The 16,247-nt window shown below is 38.1% G+C and overlaps 1 protein-coding gene across 5 annotated transcripts in view; it reads left to right on the top strand.

The window, feature by feature from the left end:
- The first annotated feature begins 120 nt into the window (after positions 1–120).
- Rbm25 (RNA binding motif protein 25) overlaps positions 121–16,247 on the top strand; it is a 46,711-nt gene continuing 30,584 nt past the window's right edge. Inside the window, exons 1-7 of one of the 5 annotated variants that reach the window (XM_076921738.1) lie at positions 179–365; positions 6,689–6,754; positions 10,362–10,479; positions 10,589–10,709; positions 12,418–12,467; positions 14,039–14,206; positions 15,506–15,563. In XM_076921738.1, coding sequence (XP_076777853.1) covers positions 10,438–10,479; positions 10,589–10,709; positions 12,418–12,467; positions 14,039–14,206; positions 15,506–15,563 — 439 coding nt within the window. In that variant the 5' untranslated portion in view covers positions 179–365; positions 6,689–6,754; positions 10,362–10,437. Of the gene's footprint in view, positions 366–3,045; positions 3,064–6,688; positions 6,755–10,361; positions 10,480–10,588; positions 10,710–12,417; positions 12,468–14,038; positions 14,207–15,505; positions 15,564–16,247 lie in introns of those variants that run through there. The other 4 variants (XM_076921740.1, XM_076921742.1, XM_076921743.1 and 1 more) reach the window with 4 other exon arrangements.

Below are 16,247 nucleotides of genomic sequence, written 5' to 3'. Positions count from 1 at the left end.
AGCTCCAATCAAAACCGGCAGGGTGGGTCGTAATTTACTTCTTGAGCCTCTCTAGGTCCCACTAGACAATCCTACTCTATGGTCATCCTTCTGTACTTAGCGAGCCAGCGGCAACAGTGCAGACTATCTATGTATCATCTTCTCTATGGTTTCTCTTTCCACGCCTCCTGGCGCAGTGCACGCCGGGCAAGAGGAAGACCTCCAGTAGCTCCCCGCGCAGCGCGGCTGTGTTTGCGGCCTATGCGAGTAGGCGCTTCGGAACCCGTCTCTGAGTCGGGCGGCGCGCAGAAACCTCGAACCGGTGGAGCCCACTCGTAACCTGACGCCCAGAGGCCGCGAAGACAGTACCGTTTTCTTAGCGGCGGGTGAGTTCACGCTTCCGAACGCGTGAGGAAACCGGCCGACCTGGTACCTCAGCTGCGGGAGGAGGAGGAAAAGCCAGGGTGGCCGCGGAGGGCCGAGTGGGGTGGGGGTGAGGGGGTGGGGTGGGGGAGGGGACGGGCACGAGGCTTGGGCTTCTCTACCCCTCCAAGGCCTCGAAAACCAGTGGGCCAGGAGCCCGTGGAGAGGCCAGGCCCACGTCCGGAGCGTTCCTCCGTGAATTTTTGTCGCCCACTTTCTCTATTGCTTCAGATTCCGCTTGGGAGTGAATCGCCACGGCCCTGCCGGGGCTCCGTCTTAGCCAGGGATAGGATCGGTCGGCCTGTAGGCCGGGTCCTGGAGGTCCTTGTCTTATCGGGCCTCCAGATCCACCTCTCAGTAGATTTCCGGGGCCGAGGACTAAAGTGCCTCAAGGCTGCGCCTTTAAAGTAGCCTGCGCCCACTCTTTGAGCGAGGTGCTGGCCACCAACGGATTTCTTTCTCTCTGGTAGTCTAGTGCCGGTCGCCAAAAGAACGGGCCCCACCCCTCCTTGAGTTTAGCGAGTGTCCACTTTTTGTTTTTTTTTTGTTTTTTTAAAGCACCTTTCCGGCTTGTTGGAGATCGTGATGAGTTTCACCGTCTCCTTTCCGATGGGGAAGGATGCTGTAAGCGGTATCTCCATTCATTCTAGGCAGCACCAGCCTTCGTATTAAAATATGCTACCATCCTTTTGTTTTCAGTATTGATTTTTAAGTAGGGTTTTCGAAATAGAGCATGAAGGTTATCTTGAAGTTATGTAATAATGGATTTATATTGACGTGGGAATGCATTTTGATACAGGTCAGAGTAAAGTCGACCAAAAGGAGAGAAAAGATTGGGTTTCTCTTGTATCATAGTGCTTTAGAACTGAAATTAGGTGTATCAGGTAGCTGGCAGTATTGTATAAACAGTTTTTTTGTGTTGTCTGTGAGCATCCTCGATTTCAGTTTCTCTTCAGTTTAAAAATCACTTGATTTTTGGAAACATAGAGAATTTCACAAGTAAGAGGGTCGCTGTATGACATTGATACTTGTAAGCCTGTATATAGAATTAGGAAAGGTTGATAGTTTAACGGGGAGTAGTCACACCATGTGATTTTGTAAGAACTTTAATTTTTTAAATAAAAGATATATAAAAATGTACGGTGGGTGCATAAGGCATTCAGTTGCTCAGTTCTTGTGATTCAACCAGACAATGTGCTTTTCTTATTAAACTTTTTTAAGTCTTGATTTTCTTCATCAGTAAAATGAGAGTTATATTTTGAACCACTTCACAGATTGGACTTGGGACTGAAAAAAAATGTATGTAAAATGCTCACTAAAATACTTATTTGTATAACATGATGTTGGTTATATTAATAAATGATGTTACTTAAGAATTAAGAGTCAGACAGTTCAGAGACTTTTTACATTTCTTCCTGTGTACTCAGAGTAGACTTTAACATTTAAGTTCCTTACTTTCTCCTTTGGGAGGGAATTGAGACCTTGTGGTAGTGTGAAACTTTTGAATTGGTAATTTCTCGATAGTGGGGAACTTTTGAGTCTACACCCACTTACTGTGTTCCCCTGAACAAACAAATAACGAACACCAAGTAATTTAGGAGATTAAAAGGATATTGAGGACTTTCGCAAGTAAAAGTAAATCAAAATGTTGACATAGAATCTTTTTGGGATTATCTTTTTGTGTGTGAGGAAGGTGTCACAGAAGCATTTTTTGCTAAAATTTTTTTATATGTGTATTTTGTGTGTATAGGTTGAATGGGTGTTTTGCTTTTATGTATGTTTTACACTGTATTTGTGCCTGGTGAGGCCAGAGGCCAGGAAATAATCTCCTAGAACTGGAATTTAAAAATGTCTGTGAAACACCATATGAGTTCTGGGAATCAAACCCAGGTCCTCTGGAAGAGCAGCAAGTGCTTGTCTTTTGGTAGGATACCAAAAACTTGTAGAAAAAAAAATGTGTTATTGTCTTGCATTTAGCCATTGTGTGTTAATCATTGTAGCTAACTGTTTTTATTCTGTGATTATCTTTTTATTGCAATGTTATTAAGTGTCTGGATGAAGATAGACACACTTGTACATATTCATGATGTTACTGTTGAGTAATGGCTTCAGAGTTGGTCAGGTGCTTTTCAAGTTTTTTAGCCACAGAAAAAATTTTAATTTATTTTCCTTATTTAGGTATGATTGGGAGGAAAATGTATTGTTTTATAGCTTTGAGAAAAGTTAGCATTATATTATTAGTGATGTTAAAAGTAATCATCATTTTGAAAAACTGTTCTTTATATTTTTTAATCTTAGCAAAAAGCTTTTTGAGACAGGATCTCTCTGTGTTAGCTCTGGCTGTCCTGGAACTCACTCTGTAGACCAGGCTGGCCTCCAACTCAGAGATCCACCTGCCTCTGCCTCACAAGTGCTGGGATTGAAGGTGTGTACCACCATACCTGGTCTTTAAATGTTTTGAGAGTTAATATAGAGTTACTTTTTTACTGTGTGATGCTGGGGAGCAAATCCAGGGCAGTGGACATGTTAGGCAAGTTCTGTTCCCTTGAGTTAGTTCTTTTCTCTTGTTTTACAGCTATCACTCACATTCCTCAAGGAGATTTTGATTCCTTCTTAAAACCACCTTGAATACCTTTGTTCTGGTTTTTGATAAGAGTTTCAGTAAGTAGCCCGTGCTGGTATCAAACTCAGCTTCTCCTGTCCTGGCCTTTCCAATGCTTAGATTATAGGCATGGGCTCAGCTTAGCTTCTTTTGTACTTAAAACAAGTTTTCTTTTAAGTATTTGGAGAAAATACTAATAAGTATTGGTGTTTTTCTTTTACTCTTTTCCTAACTTTTTGAAACAGCATCTCATATTCTAGGCCAGACTGCCTAGAACACATTATGTAGTCCAGGCTGACCCAGAATTCATGGCATTCTGCAGTTTTATCTTTTTACTTTGACATAATTTAAAAGTTACCCATAATACAGTGAATTCTCAACCATTGTAACTCAGGTTCCTTAGACAATGTTTTTGCCAGTTTACTTTTGTTCTTTTCTCCTCCCCATAGTTTTCTTTTGACATATTTTGCTAGTAAATTTCAGATGTGATGCCACTATACCCACAAATACTATAGTGTATTTCCTGAAAGTGCTGGGAAATTCTTTTTTTATCATTTAAAAGTAGTACAGTGATCACAATCAGGAAATTAGCATTGGTACAGTACTGTTTACTCTTCAGGCCTTAGATTTTGGTAGTTGTCCTGAATTGAAGTCTTTTAAAAATAGTAGCTTTAGAAAGCTCAGTGGTTTTTGTTTTTTAAAGTAAATATACAGAGTTGTGTAACTATTACCCAGTATCCTCTATAGCCTATTAGTGAAGCACTGTGTATTCTACCTTTGTAGCAATCACCAGTGTGTCTGTATAGGTGCTGCCTTTTTCTCAGTGAAAATGGTGAAATAATACTGAACAGGTAATGCTGCTTTTTTCTCAAAGTGAAAGTTTCTTAGGAAAAGATGTTACCTTTTGGAGACTTGAGTATTCCCTTCCCTGCTTCTGGTCATCCAGTGCTTCCTTGCTGGACTGTTGACAAGGCCTTGACTGTGTTGATAGATAGGAGCTCTATGCCCAAGCTGTGTCCCCAACCTGCTGAAAAGTTCTGTTTAAAATGTAAATGCTTTTTTTCAACATTTTCATTATTTGGCAACAAAACCTTTTCTTAAGGAATGGTTTCTGCAGAATCCAGTTCTCTATGAATTCACTCAGTGAAGTGATTTTTCTTTTCTTTTTTCTTTAAAATTTATTTATTTATTTTATATGAGTACATTGTAGCTGTATTCAGACACACCAGAAGAGGGCATTGGATCCCAGTATAGATGGTTGTGAGCCACCATGTGGTTGCTGGGAATTGAACTCAGGACCTCTGGAAGAGCAGTCAGTGAGTGCTCTTAACTGCCGAGCCATCTCTCCAGCCCCTGAAGAAGCTATACTTGCTAAAGGTAGTGCAATCATTAGTCTCTAGTGTTGTGCAGTCTATAAGCAGGTTGGGAGTATTAATAGTCACTTAACATTCATTGTGGAGCAACTGGACTAGTTGTCAAGGTTTATATAGTAACTTAAAATCTCACCCTTTCATAACTAATACAAATGGTTTCTAGAGGAGAACTTGTGAAATAATTGGAGCTAGATACTTAGTATTTGCTGAGAGAAATCTTTCGGTTCATCCTTATCGTTTCAGAAATTTGATGTATATAGTGTTGCTGGAGAGCTAAGTGTCACTCTGTCCCTGGTGACAGTCACTTCTGTCTGGATAAGTATGCAGTGGAGGAGTGCTCATAAGTAATATTGGTTATATTTTCTATACCTGTGGTATTCACAGCAATAAGAAAAAAGAATGGGCTGAGAAAAAAGGGAGAGAGTAGAGTTGAACAGTATAAATATATTTTAGGTCTGTTTTTTCTTTTTTAGATTAAATACACATATGTAAATTATATATAATAAAATCTATCAATTTTTAATTCCAATGAGTCTTGACAAATAGAATTGTGTGACTACCACCAAACTAGATAGAGATTGGGAACTCTTACATCACAGACAGTTGTTATTTTGGCATAGAAAGCTACATACTTAACAAATACAAATACTTTGAACCAGTCAGGTGGTAGTGGCACACACCTTTAATCATAGCACTTGGAAGGCAGAGGCAGGCAGATTCTGAGTTTGAGGCCAGCCTGGTCTATAGTGTGAGTTCCAGGATAGCCAAGGCTGTACAGAGAAATCCTGTCTTGAAAAACAAAACAAAATGTATACTCGAACGTGCATGCGCGCGTGCACACACATTTTGAACCTTTTAAATGTAAAACATCTTAGACCAGGCATGGTGGCACATGCCTTTAATCCCAGTACCTGGGAGGTAGAGACAGCAGGATCATTGAGGTCAGAATATAAGAGTTCCAGGATAGTCAGAATTACATAGAAGAGACCCTGTTTTGAAAAAAAAAAAAAAAAACCCAACAAAAAAACAGCCCCCAAATCCCACAGAATGAAAAAGAAAAGCACATAAAATTTATCTTTATAAATAGTATTGAAAGAAATTCAGTATTAATAATGGTATCTCATATCTAACATAACCCCCAGGAAATTCTTTTGGCTATCTAGAACCCAGCAACTTGCTAACTACTACTTTGACCACCCCCGCCTCCTTCAGGGCACAGTTTGTATTATTGAAGTAGTTTCTCGCTTCCATTCTGTTCCCTTCCAGGTTTAAAAGGGTGACAATTATTGTCAAATCAGAAACCTTTCAAAATGTGTTCCATCCCATTTTAAGTAGTGGCCTTTACAATGTATTACAAAGCCCTGTCCTCTTAGAACACTTCTCTTCCCAGTGACTGCTCAGTTTTTATCTAACTCACCATTCATCCTTCTCTAGGCATAAGTTGACCTTGCTGGTCTTTCCTAAAAGGCATGTCTACCTTAGTCTCTCTGTATTTATTTCCTTTGCTTGGAAGGCTTTTGCCTCTGATATAAACAGGCCTTCCAGCCTCAGCCTCTTTCAGCTCTTTGTTCAAATTTTTACTTAGTGAGGCCTGATCATTGGAACTGAAAGTAAGCTACGCCCCAGCTCTTTTCCTTGAGTATTTTTCTATAAAACCTACCAACCTTCAGAGTCTCTAAAACTTAGAAGTATAATTAATTATTACTTAAAATAAATTTAAATTTATTTTAAAAATAAAATCTGGTACACTTTGCTATGGTTGTATTTTCATTTCATATAACAAAGCATAAAGCTGTTAATATTCAATGTTTAAACATTTATTTTGTTAGCGTCATCAGGAATATCTGTTTTTTTGAATCTCCCAAGGAGGAGATGAGGCTGTTATTATCTTAAAGGAAATGGGGAGTGTTTGTAAATGCTGGTATTGGCTATAATATTTTCACCTCGAAGTCCGGCCCATGTTAAGTTTTGAACAGCTTTAAATAAGATGGAGGTATTTCATAAAACAATTAGTAATGTATGCAATAATTATATTGGTGAAACTAAAATGTATCTGTAATTAATTAACTTTTAATATTAAAAACTATAACATATAACTTAATCCTTAAGAATATAGCTTTGCTTTAAAAGTACTGTTTATATCTAACACTGGGAGAGAACTGGCTTTAAAAGTAAATCCATGGCCCAAGTTTATACCATTGTGAAACTAGGCACTGGGCTGTTGCTGATAATGTAGTAGCTGCTTAATAAATCTATTGATGAGTCCTCAGGCATTGTTTACTGTTCATTAATTAATTTATTTATTCAACAGGTACTATACCAACTGCCTTCCTAAGAAAGTGCTGAGATAGAGTATTATTATAATACAAGAGCTTCTGTAAGTAGGACAGTAGCCTTCTGTTTTAACAGACACACCTTCCTGCTCCTTTTCATACAGAACATTTGTAATTCAGATTATTAAAAAAACTCAATGGGGGAAGGGAAACAAATGAGAACATAGTGTAATAACACATGTATGAAGATGTCATAATTGAAACCCATTACTTAATGTGGTAATTTTAAAGGTAATAATTGCAAAAAAGAAAAGACAAAGCAAGCAACACACAAAAGTTGAATGTATAATGTCTTTATAAACTTGTGTATTTACTTTGTTAGATATGCTGAAGCTTACCTAAGTTTTTAAGGCTTTTCTAGTACCTTTTTGCTAATACAGGAATCATTCTGACAATTCTTTTACTGGTGACTAAGAACTGGCGTCTAAAACCAAGGTTTTTTTTTTTTTTTTTTTTTTTTTTTTTTTTTTTGGTTTTTTTTGAGACAGGGTTTCTCTGTGTAGCCCTGGCTGTCCTGGAACTCACTCTGTAGACCAGGCTGGCCTCGAACTCAGAAATCCACCTGCCTCTGCCTCCCAAGTGCTGGAATTAAAGGCGTGCGCCACCACTGCCCGGCTAAAACCAAGGTTTTATATAGTATTTTTTTTTTTTTTTTTAAATTTTTTTTGGTTTTTCTTTTTGGTTTTTTTTGAGACAGGGTTTCTCTGAGTAGCCCTGGCTGCCCTGGAACTCACTCTGTAGACCAGGCTGGCCTTGAACTCAGAAATCCACCTGCCTCTGCCTCCCAAGTGCTGGGATCAAAGGCGTGTGCCACCACTGCCCGGCTTTTTTGGTTTTTTGAGACAGGGTTTCTCTGTGTAGCTCTGGCTGTCCTGGAACTCACTCTGTAGACCAGGCTGGCCTCGAACTCAGAAATCTGCCTGCCTCTGCCTCCCAAGTGCTGGGTAGAGTATCTTTTTAAAGTTATTGTTTTTACTATTTTTTTTTAAAGACAGGGTTTCTCTGGGTAGCCGTGGCTGCCTTAGAACTCACTCTGTAGACCAGGCTGCCTTCAAACTCATAGAGATCCACCTGCCCCTGCCTCCTGAGTACTGGGATTAAAGGGGTGTATAACCACTGCCTGGCAAAATATTTTTAAAAATATTTGTAAAGTTACATTTCTGTGTGCTTATTTTGGGGCATGTGTTCAATGGCACATGTGGAAGCCTGAGAACAGCTTGTGGGAGTCAGTTTTCTTCCACTTTGTGGGTTCTAGGTATGGATGTTAAACTGTCAGGCTTGTGGCAAGCAGGTACCTTTACCTGCTGATCCAGCTCATCAGCTCTTAGAGACTACTTATAAAGTCAGAGTTACAGTATAAGAAGGAACAGTACATGCTTTTCTATTTCAAAGAAATGCTTACTAACAGGTAAAAAGATAGTCAACTTTCAGGGATTGGGGGGCTAAACCAAAATAAGGTTGATTGTTTTATTAAACTTCAGATTCTTAGAAGTTAATAGATTTTTTTTTTCCTAATACAAGAGGAAAGGATATATTTGATACACTGGTAATACAAATTGCACATTAATTGGGGGGGGGGATGATTTATACTAGAGTTTGGATGCAAACAGTGATAATCTTATTACAGAAATATTTATAGGCTTATAAAATGGCTCAGTAGGTGAGGGTGAGCTTGCTGCCGTGGGTCACAGCCCAAGCTCAGTTTCAAGACCCAGGGGATGGAGAGAGTGGACTCCTGTGTCTTTTCTTGACTTTTACTCATGCTACATACATACACAAGCATACATAAACACACAAATCAACAAATATAATTAAGGAAAAATATATTGCAAAGATAAAATTAAATGTCCAAGAATGTTCAGTGTTATTCAAAAGGGTTAAAAACTGAGGCAACTGGTGTTTCTGTATCATAATTTACTGAGTTACAAAGACAAGAATGGCTGTGAAGAGATATCAGTGACATTGAAGGAGCAATGCAGGTAACAGTGCAGTATGAGTATGTTATAATAAAGCACAAATTATTAAATATATGTATATAAAAATATGTAGAAAACAGATAACATGGTAAACTGGTGAGAGTTGATGGGTGAGAGAAAATAAAAGTTGTTCTGCTACTGAAGGGTGAGTAAGAAAAATAAAGGAGCCGGGCATGGTGGTACATTCTTATAATCCTGGCACTCAAAGGCTAAGGATGTTGGGTTTGAGGCCAGCCTGGGTCAGTCATATGGAGTGCTTTAAACTGAAAACCAAGTAAATATATACACTCAGCCACTACAAGTAAAACAAGGTACTTTTCAGGTAGGGTCTCATGTAGCTAGGCTGGTCTCAAACTCAGCATCACATTGCTTCCTAGCAGTCTGGCCTTTAACTGATCCTCCTACTTCCACCTCCCAACATGTGCCACCATTCCCTGCTTGAAAAATACGTTTAACAATTCTAGGCTTTCTCAATTCCATAGTGTGGGATTTTCTGTTATAGGTGGGAGAATTTTTACTAGTGATTTGACAATGGTTTTCTGCTTAGTAAAAAAAACCCAAAACAAACCTACTGGAATTAATTCTGCTGGAATCAATTACCAACTTATTTTGCCCCCCCCCCCCTTTTTTTTTTTTTTTTTTTTTGGAGACAGGGCAATACTAATATAACCCTGGCTGACCTGACTCTGCAGATTTTTGAGACAAGCATACTCAAAATTCATCTGCTTCTACTTTTTTTTTTTTTTTTTTTTTTTTTTTTTTTTTTTTTTAATTTACTATGGCTATCTTCAGACACCCCATAAGAAGGCATCAGATCTCAAGGATGGTTGTAAACCACCATGTGGTTGCTGGGATTTTGAACTCATGACCTCCGGAAGAGCAGTCAGTGCTCTTAACCGCTAAGCCATCTCACCAGCCCTGCTTCTACTTTTAAAATTGGGATTACAGGCTTCTGCAAGACCTGGCTAGAGTGCTAGAGTGGGCTTTTTTTTTTTTTTTTTTTTTTTTTTGGTTTTCGAGACAGGGTTTCTCAGTGTAACCCTGGCTGTCCTGGAACTCACTCTGTAGACCAGGCTGAGCCTGGCCTTGAACTTAGAAATCTGCCTGCCTCTGCCTCCCAAATGCTGGAATTGAAGCCGTGCGCCACCACTGCCCAGCCAAGAAAAATTTCTTAAAACTGGGTACGGTAGTATACACCAGTAATCTCAGTACTTGAAATAATAGAGTCAGGAGGGTCAAGTGTTAACAATTGTCATCAGCTATATAATATTTAAGGCCAGCTTTGATTACTTGAGATCCTTATCACCAAAAAACAAACAAAAAACCCAAACCAAACAAAACTGTTACCTTATTGTAAATTGTGTATTTATGTTAGAACAGTTACTACCTGACCTGATAGAAGCCATGTCCTCTTCCCCCTCAGTTTGTAATTTAATGGCACATTTGTCTTTGAACTAGTCAACACTGAGTCATCAAATACTGTTAATCTTGCTAGTTTAGTTATCAAACATCTATTGGGTTAAAAATGAATGTATCAGAACACTTAAGATTAGCTACCCTCCTGGATTCTGAGTTTGTTTTAAAAGATTCATTGATGTTTGGCATTTAATTTTTTGATATTAACTGAACCTCAAAATTTTTTTCTTCCTTTATATGTATTCCCACATGATTGTAGGAGTCTATCCTGAACTTAGTTCGTGTACATTTTGGGAACTTATTTTAGAAAAGATCTAAGTTTTAAAAAATTCTCAATGGACAGACAGAGAAAAGAGGGTCTTTGCCAACTCCTTTGGGTAAGAAAACTTTAGAATTTTGCAGATACTCTAAAAATGAAGGTCAACAATGTAGGCATACCAGATTCGAAAGGTTTCAAGTAAAATGATTTGTCATTTCTTTCTTTAGACTGGTGCAGTCAGAATGTCTTTTCCCCCTCATTTGAATCGCCCTCCCATGGGAATCCCAGCTCTCCCACCGGGGATCCCACCCCCACAGTTTCCTGGCTTTCCTCCACCAGTACCTCCAGGTAAGCTTGAATACATTTTTTTCTATCATTCACTCATTCATTCATTCATTTCTTTCTTCCTTTTTTTTTTTTGAAGACATTGTTTCTCTGTAGAGCTCTAGCTGTCTATCATTGAACCACAGAGATCCACCTGCCTCTGCCTTCCAAGTGTTTGGATTAAAGGCATGCACCACCATGTCTGGCACATTAAAAAAAAAAAAAAAAGGCATGGTACACATGTGATTTACTAGTAAATATATGGTAGTCTTACAGTAAAAATGGTTGTCTGATTTTTCTTTTTGGGGGGAGGCGAGAGGGCAGTTTTTTGACAGTTTTTCTGTATAGTATGGTTGTCCTGGAACTCACTTTGTAGACCAGGATGGCTTTGAACCCACAGAGATCTGTCTGTCATCTGTCCCCTGAGTGCTGGGATCAAAGATGTGAGCAACCACTGCCACCACTGTCTGATTTTTCTGTAGCATTAAGTTATTTGTTTGGAGACAGAATACGTGTTATCCCAGGTTCCTCACCACCTGTCAGCTGTCATCAGGCTCCTGAATGCTGGGATTACAGCTGCGAGTCACCACACTTGGTTTGACAGTATATTTGTGTTGATGGCTGAGTTTCAGAATCACCTTGGAAATTCCTTAAAAATGAAAATGAAAAGTATCTAAAAGTGCTATACATGTTCATAAGGTTCAAAAATTTGAAAAATAAGGTTATGAAATTTCCCTCAAAGCTACATAAGTTAATATAAAAACAATCAATGTTACTATTACTAAAGGGAAACAAAATAGTAGTTGATTTATCTTTGCAGATACTTAAAAATCATGTTAAAAACTAAAGTGTATGTTTTAAAAAATTCTTTATTTTTGTTTTTGATTGTGTCTTGAGGCAGTATATCCTTAGCTGGCTTGGAGCTGTGCAGCTCAGACTAGTCTTGAGCTCAATGGTTATTCTCTTGCCTTAGCCTCACAGGTGATGAGATTATAGGTGATTGTCACCATACCCCAAATTTCACTTCTTAGCTTTGTGCATAACCCCCTGCCTCCTTTTAATGGGGACAGGAGGGGTCAAGGGAGACTTTGACCTGGCCTAGGATGGTCTGGACCTTGCTGAGTTACCAGGCGTGGCTGATCTTCCCGTATGCCCCAAGTTTAGGAGTACATGCGTGTTTGCCAGCATGCCTGGTTCTAAGTATTTTCTTTTAAGTTCTTTTCTTTGGAGTTTTTTTTTTCTTTGGCCATCAGACATTGAGCCTTCTGATTTTTTTTTCATTATTTCTATTTTTGTGTTCACATGTAAATGCAAAAATATGCCCTGGTGTAGGTATAGAGGTCAAAGCATAGCTAAGAGTGATCTCTCTCTACCACGTGGGTACCAGGGAATGAACTCAGGTTGTCAGTCTTGGTAGCAGTGCTTGGATGTACTGAACCGTCTTTCTAGCCTCCTGTTTAAGTGATGAAGGATCTTTTACTGGAACTCAGACTTCGTATTTGGACTACGACAGCTTGCCAGTGATCCCTATGAATGTACCTATTTTTCTATGTTGTCTCCTTGTTGGGATTGTAAGCACTGGTCCTATGCCTTTATTTTCATGTGGATGCTTGGGATTGTCCTCACTCATTCTTGTGAAGCAAACACCTTAGTATATGAGACATCTCTCCAGCCCTGTAGTTAGTTTTAATTATATTCTTAAAAATATGGTATGTTTTTTTTTCTTTCTTAGGAACACCAATGATTCCTGTACCAATGAGTATTATGGCTCCTGCTCCAACTGTAAGTACAATTTGTCTTTTAATTTTTTTTTAAGACAGATTCTCATCTCCTTCCCCTTAGCTAGCCTAGAAATTACCTTGTAGCTGAGGATGACCTTGAACTTTGATTCTATTGCCTCTACCTCTTAAGTGCTGGAATTTTAGGTATACACTACCCATGCCTGGTTTTTGTGCTGAGGATTAAACCTTAGGCCTCAGGGAAATATTCTGCCAAGTTGAGTACTCTATTTCAACCCTGTAAATATAAAGGAAAAATTAAGATTTAGGATAAGGGTAGCATTTCTTGAAATAAAACTTTGGTAAGCTTAGATAATGTCAAAAAAATCAGTATCTGTATATACTGTCCTACTTGGCAGTGTGTGTAACATTTGCATGCAGTGCTTTTCAAGGCTACGTTGGTTCCCCTGGAACTAGTGTTAGAGGTGATTGTGAATATCTGATGTAGCTCTGAACTGAATCTGGGTCCTCTGAAAGATGAGTGTATTAGTTACTTTTTTTCTTGCTCTGACAAAACACCAGGAAGAAGGTGATTAATGGAAGCGTTGACTTGGACTTAACTGTTCTAGATTGATTAGGGTACATAATGCAAGAAATCATGATAGAAATCATCTTGATATAAATCAAGAATCACCAGATAGAAATGATGGCAGGAAGAACTGAGAGCTCAACTGTGAAACTACAAGCAGGAAGGAGAGAGTGAATTTAAAATGGTGGGAATTTTAAATTCTCAAAGCCCACCTCCAGTGACAAACTTTCTACAAGGCCATACTTTCTAAATCTCCCAAATAGTTGTGCTATTTATTTTTTGTTTAATTGCTTTTGTTTTGGGGGATGATGTCTCACTTTATAGTCCTGGCTGGTCTGGAACTCACTATGTAAACCAAGTTTACTTTAAATGCAGTAGAAGTCCACATGCCTCTTTCTCCCTAGTGCTAGGTTAAAGGCATGCACTACCATACCTGCCCAAGTTGGATTTTAGAACATTCCAAATGACACTCCCCTTTATATTACAGAATAGGGAAATGGGGAATGGGGGTTTGGAGCAGCTCCACCAGTTCTTAGTTTATCCTGAGCCCACTTAGTTTGTAATGAATACATTGTCAAGTACATAGATTTCTGCTTCTATATGTGGGAGGTTGCAAGTTTAAAGTGAAAATAAGCTAATAAACACAAGGACCTTATAAAAAGCAAAAGTGTTGACAGGTTTGTAGTGTTGCAAGATTGTGCTACAAGATTAGCAGGAATAAGGAATTTGCTTTCATCTTGGTATTGAGTATAATTGATGAAATTACTAGCTGTTTTTTAATAATCTCAAATGGTTTCTATTTTAAGCATTTAAAAACTTAAAAATATAAAAGCTTGACATTTTTGTTTCCTTTTAAAAGTAATTAAAAATAGAAATTTTATTGTGAAGAGTAAATTTACGTTAATGAAACATGCTACATGCATTAGAAGTTTTAGATTAGGTATGTAGGGCCTTTAATGATGTACTATCTATTTATACTTTAAAGTTGTTGTTTTAGTATCATGTCATAATTGCCAGATCAAATTTCTTGCTTTTCTTTACTATAGGTCCTCGTACCTACCGTGTCCATGGTTGGAAAGCATTTGGGAGCAAGAAAGGATCATCCAGGCTTAAAATTAAAAGAAAATGATGAAAATTGTGGCCCTACTACTACAGTTTTTGTTGGCAATATTTCTGAGAAAGCCTCAGACATGCTTATCCGACAGCTCTTAGCTGTAAGTTAAAGAGTTTATTTTTCACTTTTCAAAATAGTTAATTTCAAACTTACAAAAAAAAGAAACAGACCGAGTAGCTTGTTTTTTTGTGACAGGTCCAGGCTGGCCTCAAGGCTGAATGAGAATCTTCTATCTCTCAGATTGTTGGGACTAAGGCCTGTGCCCTCATGCCTAAGTTCTCTATTTTTTTCCTTTAACATTTTTATATGAAAAGATAAGCAGTCCAGTAATCATACTAGAATTTTCATCAGAAAATTTAATCAACTTTGTCTTTTAAATATACATGTTTCATAATTTATGGGTGAGTTGTGATACAATACTCACTTGTGTACAAAATGCATATTTTTCTGAGAGGAAATAGACATCATCCTTATACATGATCAGAATGCTGCTGCATTCAACACTGAACCTACATGGTTTGTCCTCAGCCTTCCCAGTAATGACTGTATTAACTGCTTTGTGTTTTATGTGCCTCATTTTGAAAGTATAATACAGAACAAGTTTTCTCTGGTTTTATTTCATTTTACTCATTTTTTATTTAGTTAGTTTGTTTTCCTGCTACAAGTTAAGTCTTTCATAAAATATTTTAGACCTTGATTTGTTTTATTATTTGCTTAGATTCAAAGTATAGTTTTTTTATGAACACAACTGTTTCATGGTATTCTTAATCCCATGTTTGATGATGCTGAGTTACTTAGAGTGATTAAAACGCAAATTAGTAAGAGTGCATTTGCCTAATATGTTGTGATTTTTATGAGTACTTAGTAAACAGATTTAAAAATAAAGTTCTTGGTTTTTTGGGTTGGTTTTGGGTTGGTTTTTTGTTTGTTTGTTTGTTTGTTTGTTTGTTGAGATAGTTTCTTTGTATAGCCTGGGCTGCCCTGGGAATCCCTCTGTAGACCAGGCTGGCCTCACAGTCAAGAGATCTGTCTGCAGTTGCCTCCTATTGCTAGGATCAAAAGTGTGTACGACCACTGCCTGCTAAGGCTTTATGTATTTGTTTAAGCAGTTTGTTACATATTTCAAGTTTATGGGAGACTTGGAGTAATCTTAACCAGCTTTGTTGCTAGCATGATCTTGCTGAGTATTTTGTTACTGTTTTCTCACCTGTATTGATATTATTATTTTGAGGCAGGGTTTGTGACCCAGGCTGCCCTCAGACTTGTAGTACTACCTCAGTATTATCTCAGCCTCTTGTATTACTGGTGTGAGCTACCATACTCTGTAGCCTGTAATTGTGATCTTACTTGTCTTGAAACTTTTGTTTGCTGAGTGGTAATTCTTAAATTTCTTTTTAAGAAATGTGGTTTGGTGTTGAGCTGGAAGAGAGTGCAAGGAGCTTCTGGAAAACTTCAAGGTAGACATGATTTCCTTACTTGCTTTTGCCACCATTATAACCCATTGTATAACTTTGTATAAAACTTAGTATGTTTTATTTAATTTTCTTAATAGAATGTATTAAAAGGCAATTGAGAAGGTTTTGGCTGAAATTTGGAATTAGAAGATTCAAAAATTGAAGCAGAAAAAGAGATAGAAAAGAAAAAAATGAGCATTATTTAATGGTGTTTTTTCCTTCCCTCCTTTAATATACTAGACTGGACAAATTCAGTGGTTTCTTTTTTTTTTTTTTTTTGGTTTTTCGAGACAGGGTTTCTCTGTTTAGTCCTGGCTGTCCTGGGACTCACTCTGTAGACCAGGCTGGCCTCAAACTCAGAAATCCTCCTGCCTCTGCCTTCCAAGTGCTGGGATTAAAGGCGTGCGCCACCACCGCCCGGCCAGTGGTTTCTTTTTTAAAGACTTATTACTGGCCTATAATTTTTCTAAAGATTATTTTTTATCTATCTATATCTACATACTTTTTTTGTATATGAGTATGCTGTCTTCGTCTTCTCCAAAAGAAGGTATCGGTTTTCATTAAATATAGTTGTGAGCCTCCATATGGTTGTTGGGAATTGAACTCACGACCTCTGGAAGAGCACTGAGCCATTTCTCTAGCCCCAGTGGCCTATAATTTGTGTAGAGGTTTTTGTATGTGATGCAG

This window comes from Arvicanthis niloticus, chromosome 23 (assembly GCF_011762505.2).
Source record: "Arvicanthis niloticus isolate mArvNil1 chromosome 23, mArvNil1.pat.X, whole genome shotgun sequence".
In the NCBI taxonomy this organism is placed as follows: domain Eukaryota; kingdom Metazoa; phylum Chordata; class Mammalia; order Rodentia; family Muridae; genus Arvicanthis; species Arvicanthis niloticus.
Note: the sequence above shows the minus strand (reverse complement) of the source record. Positions and strands in the feature narration are given on the sequence as shown.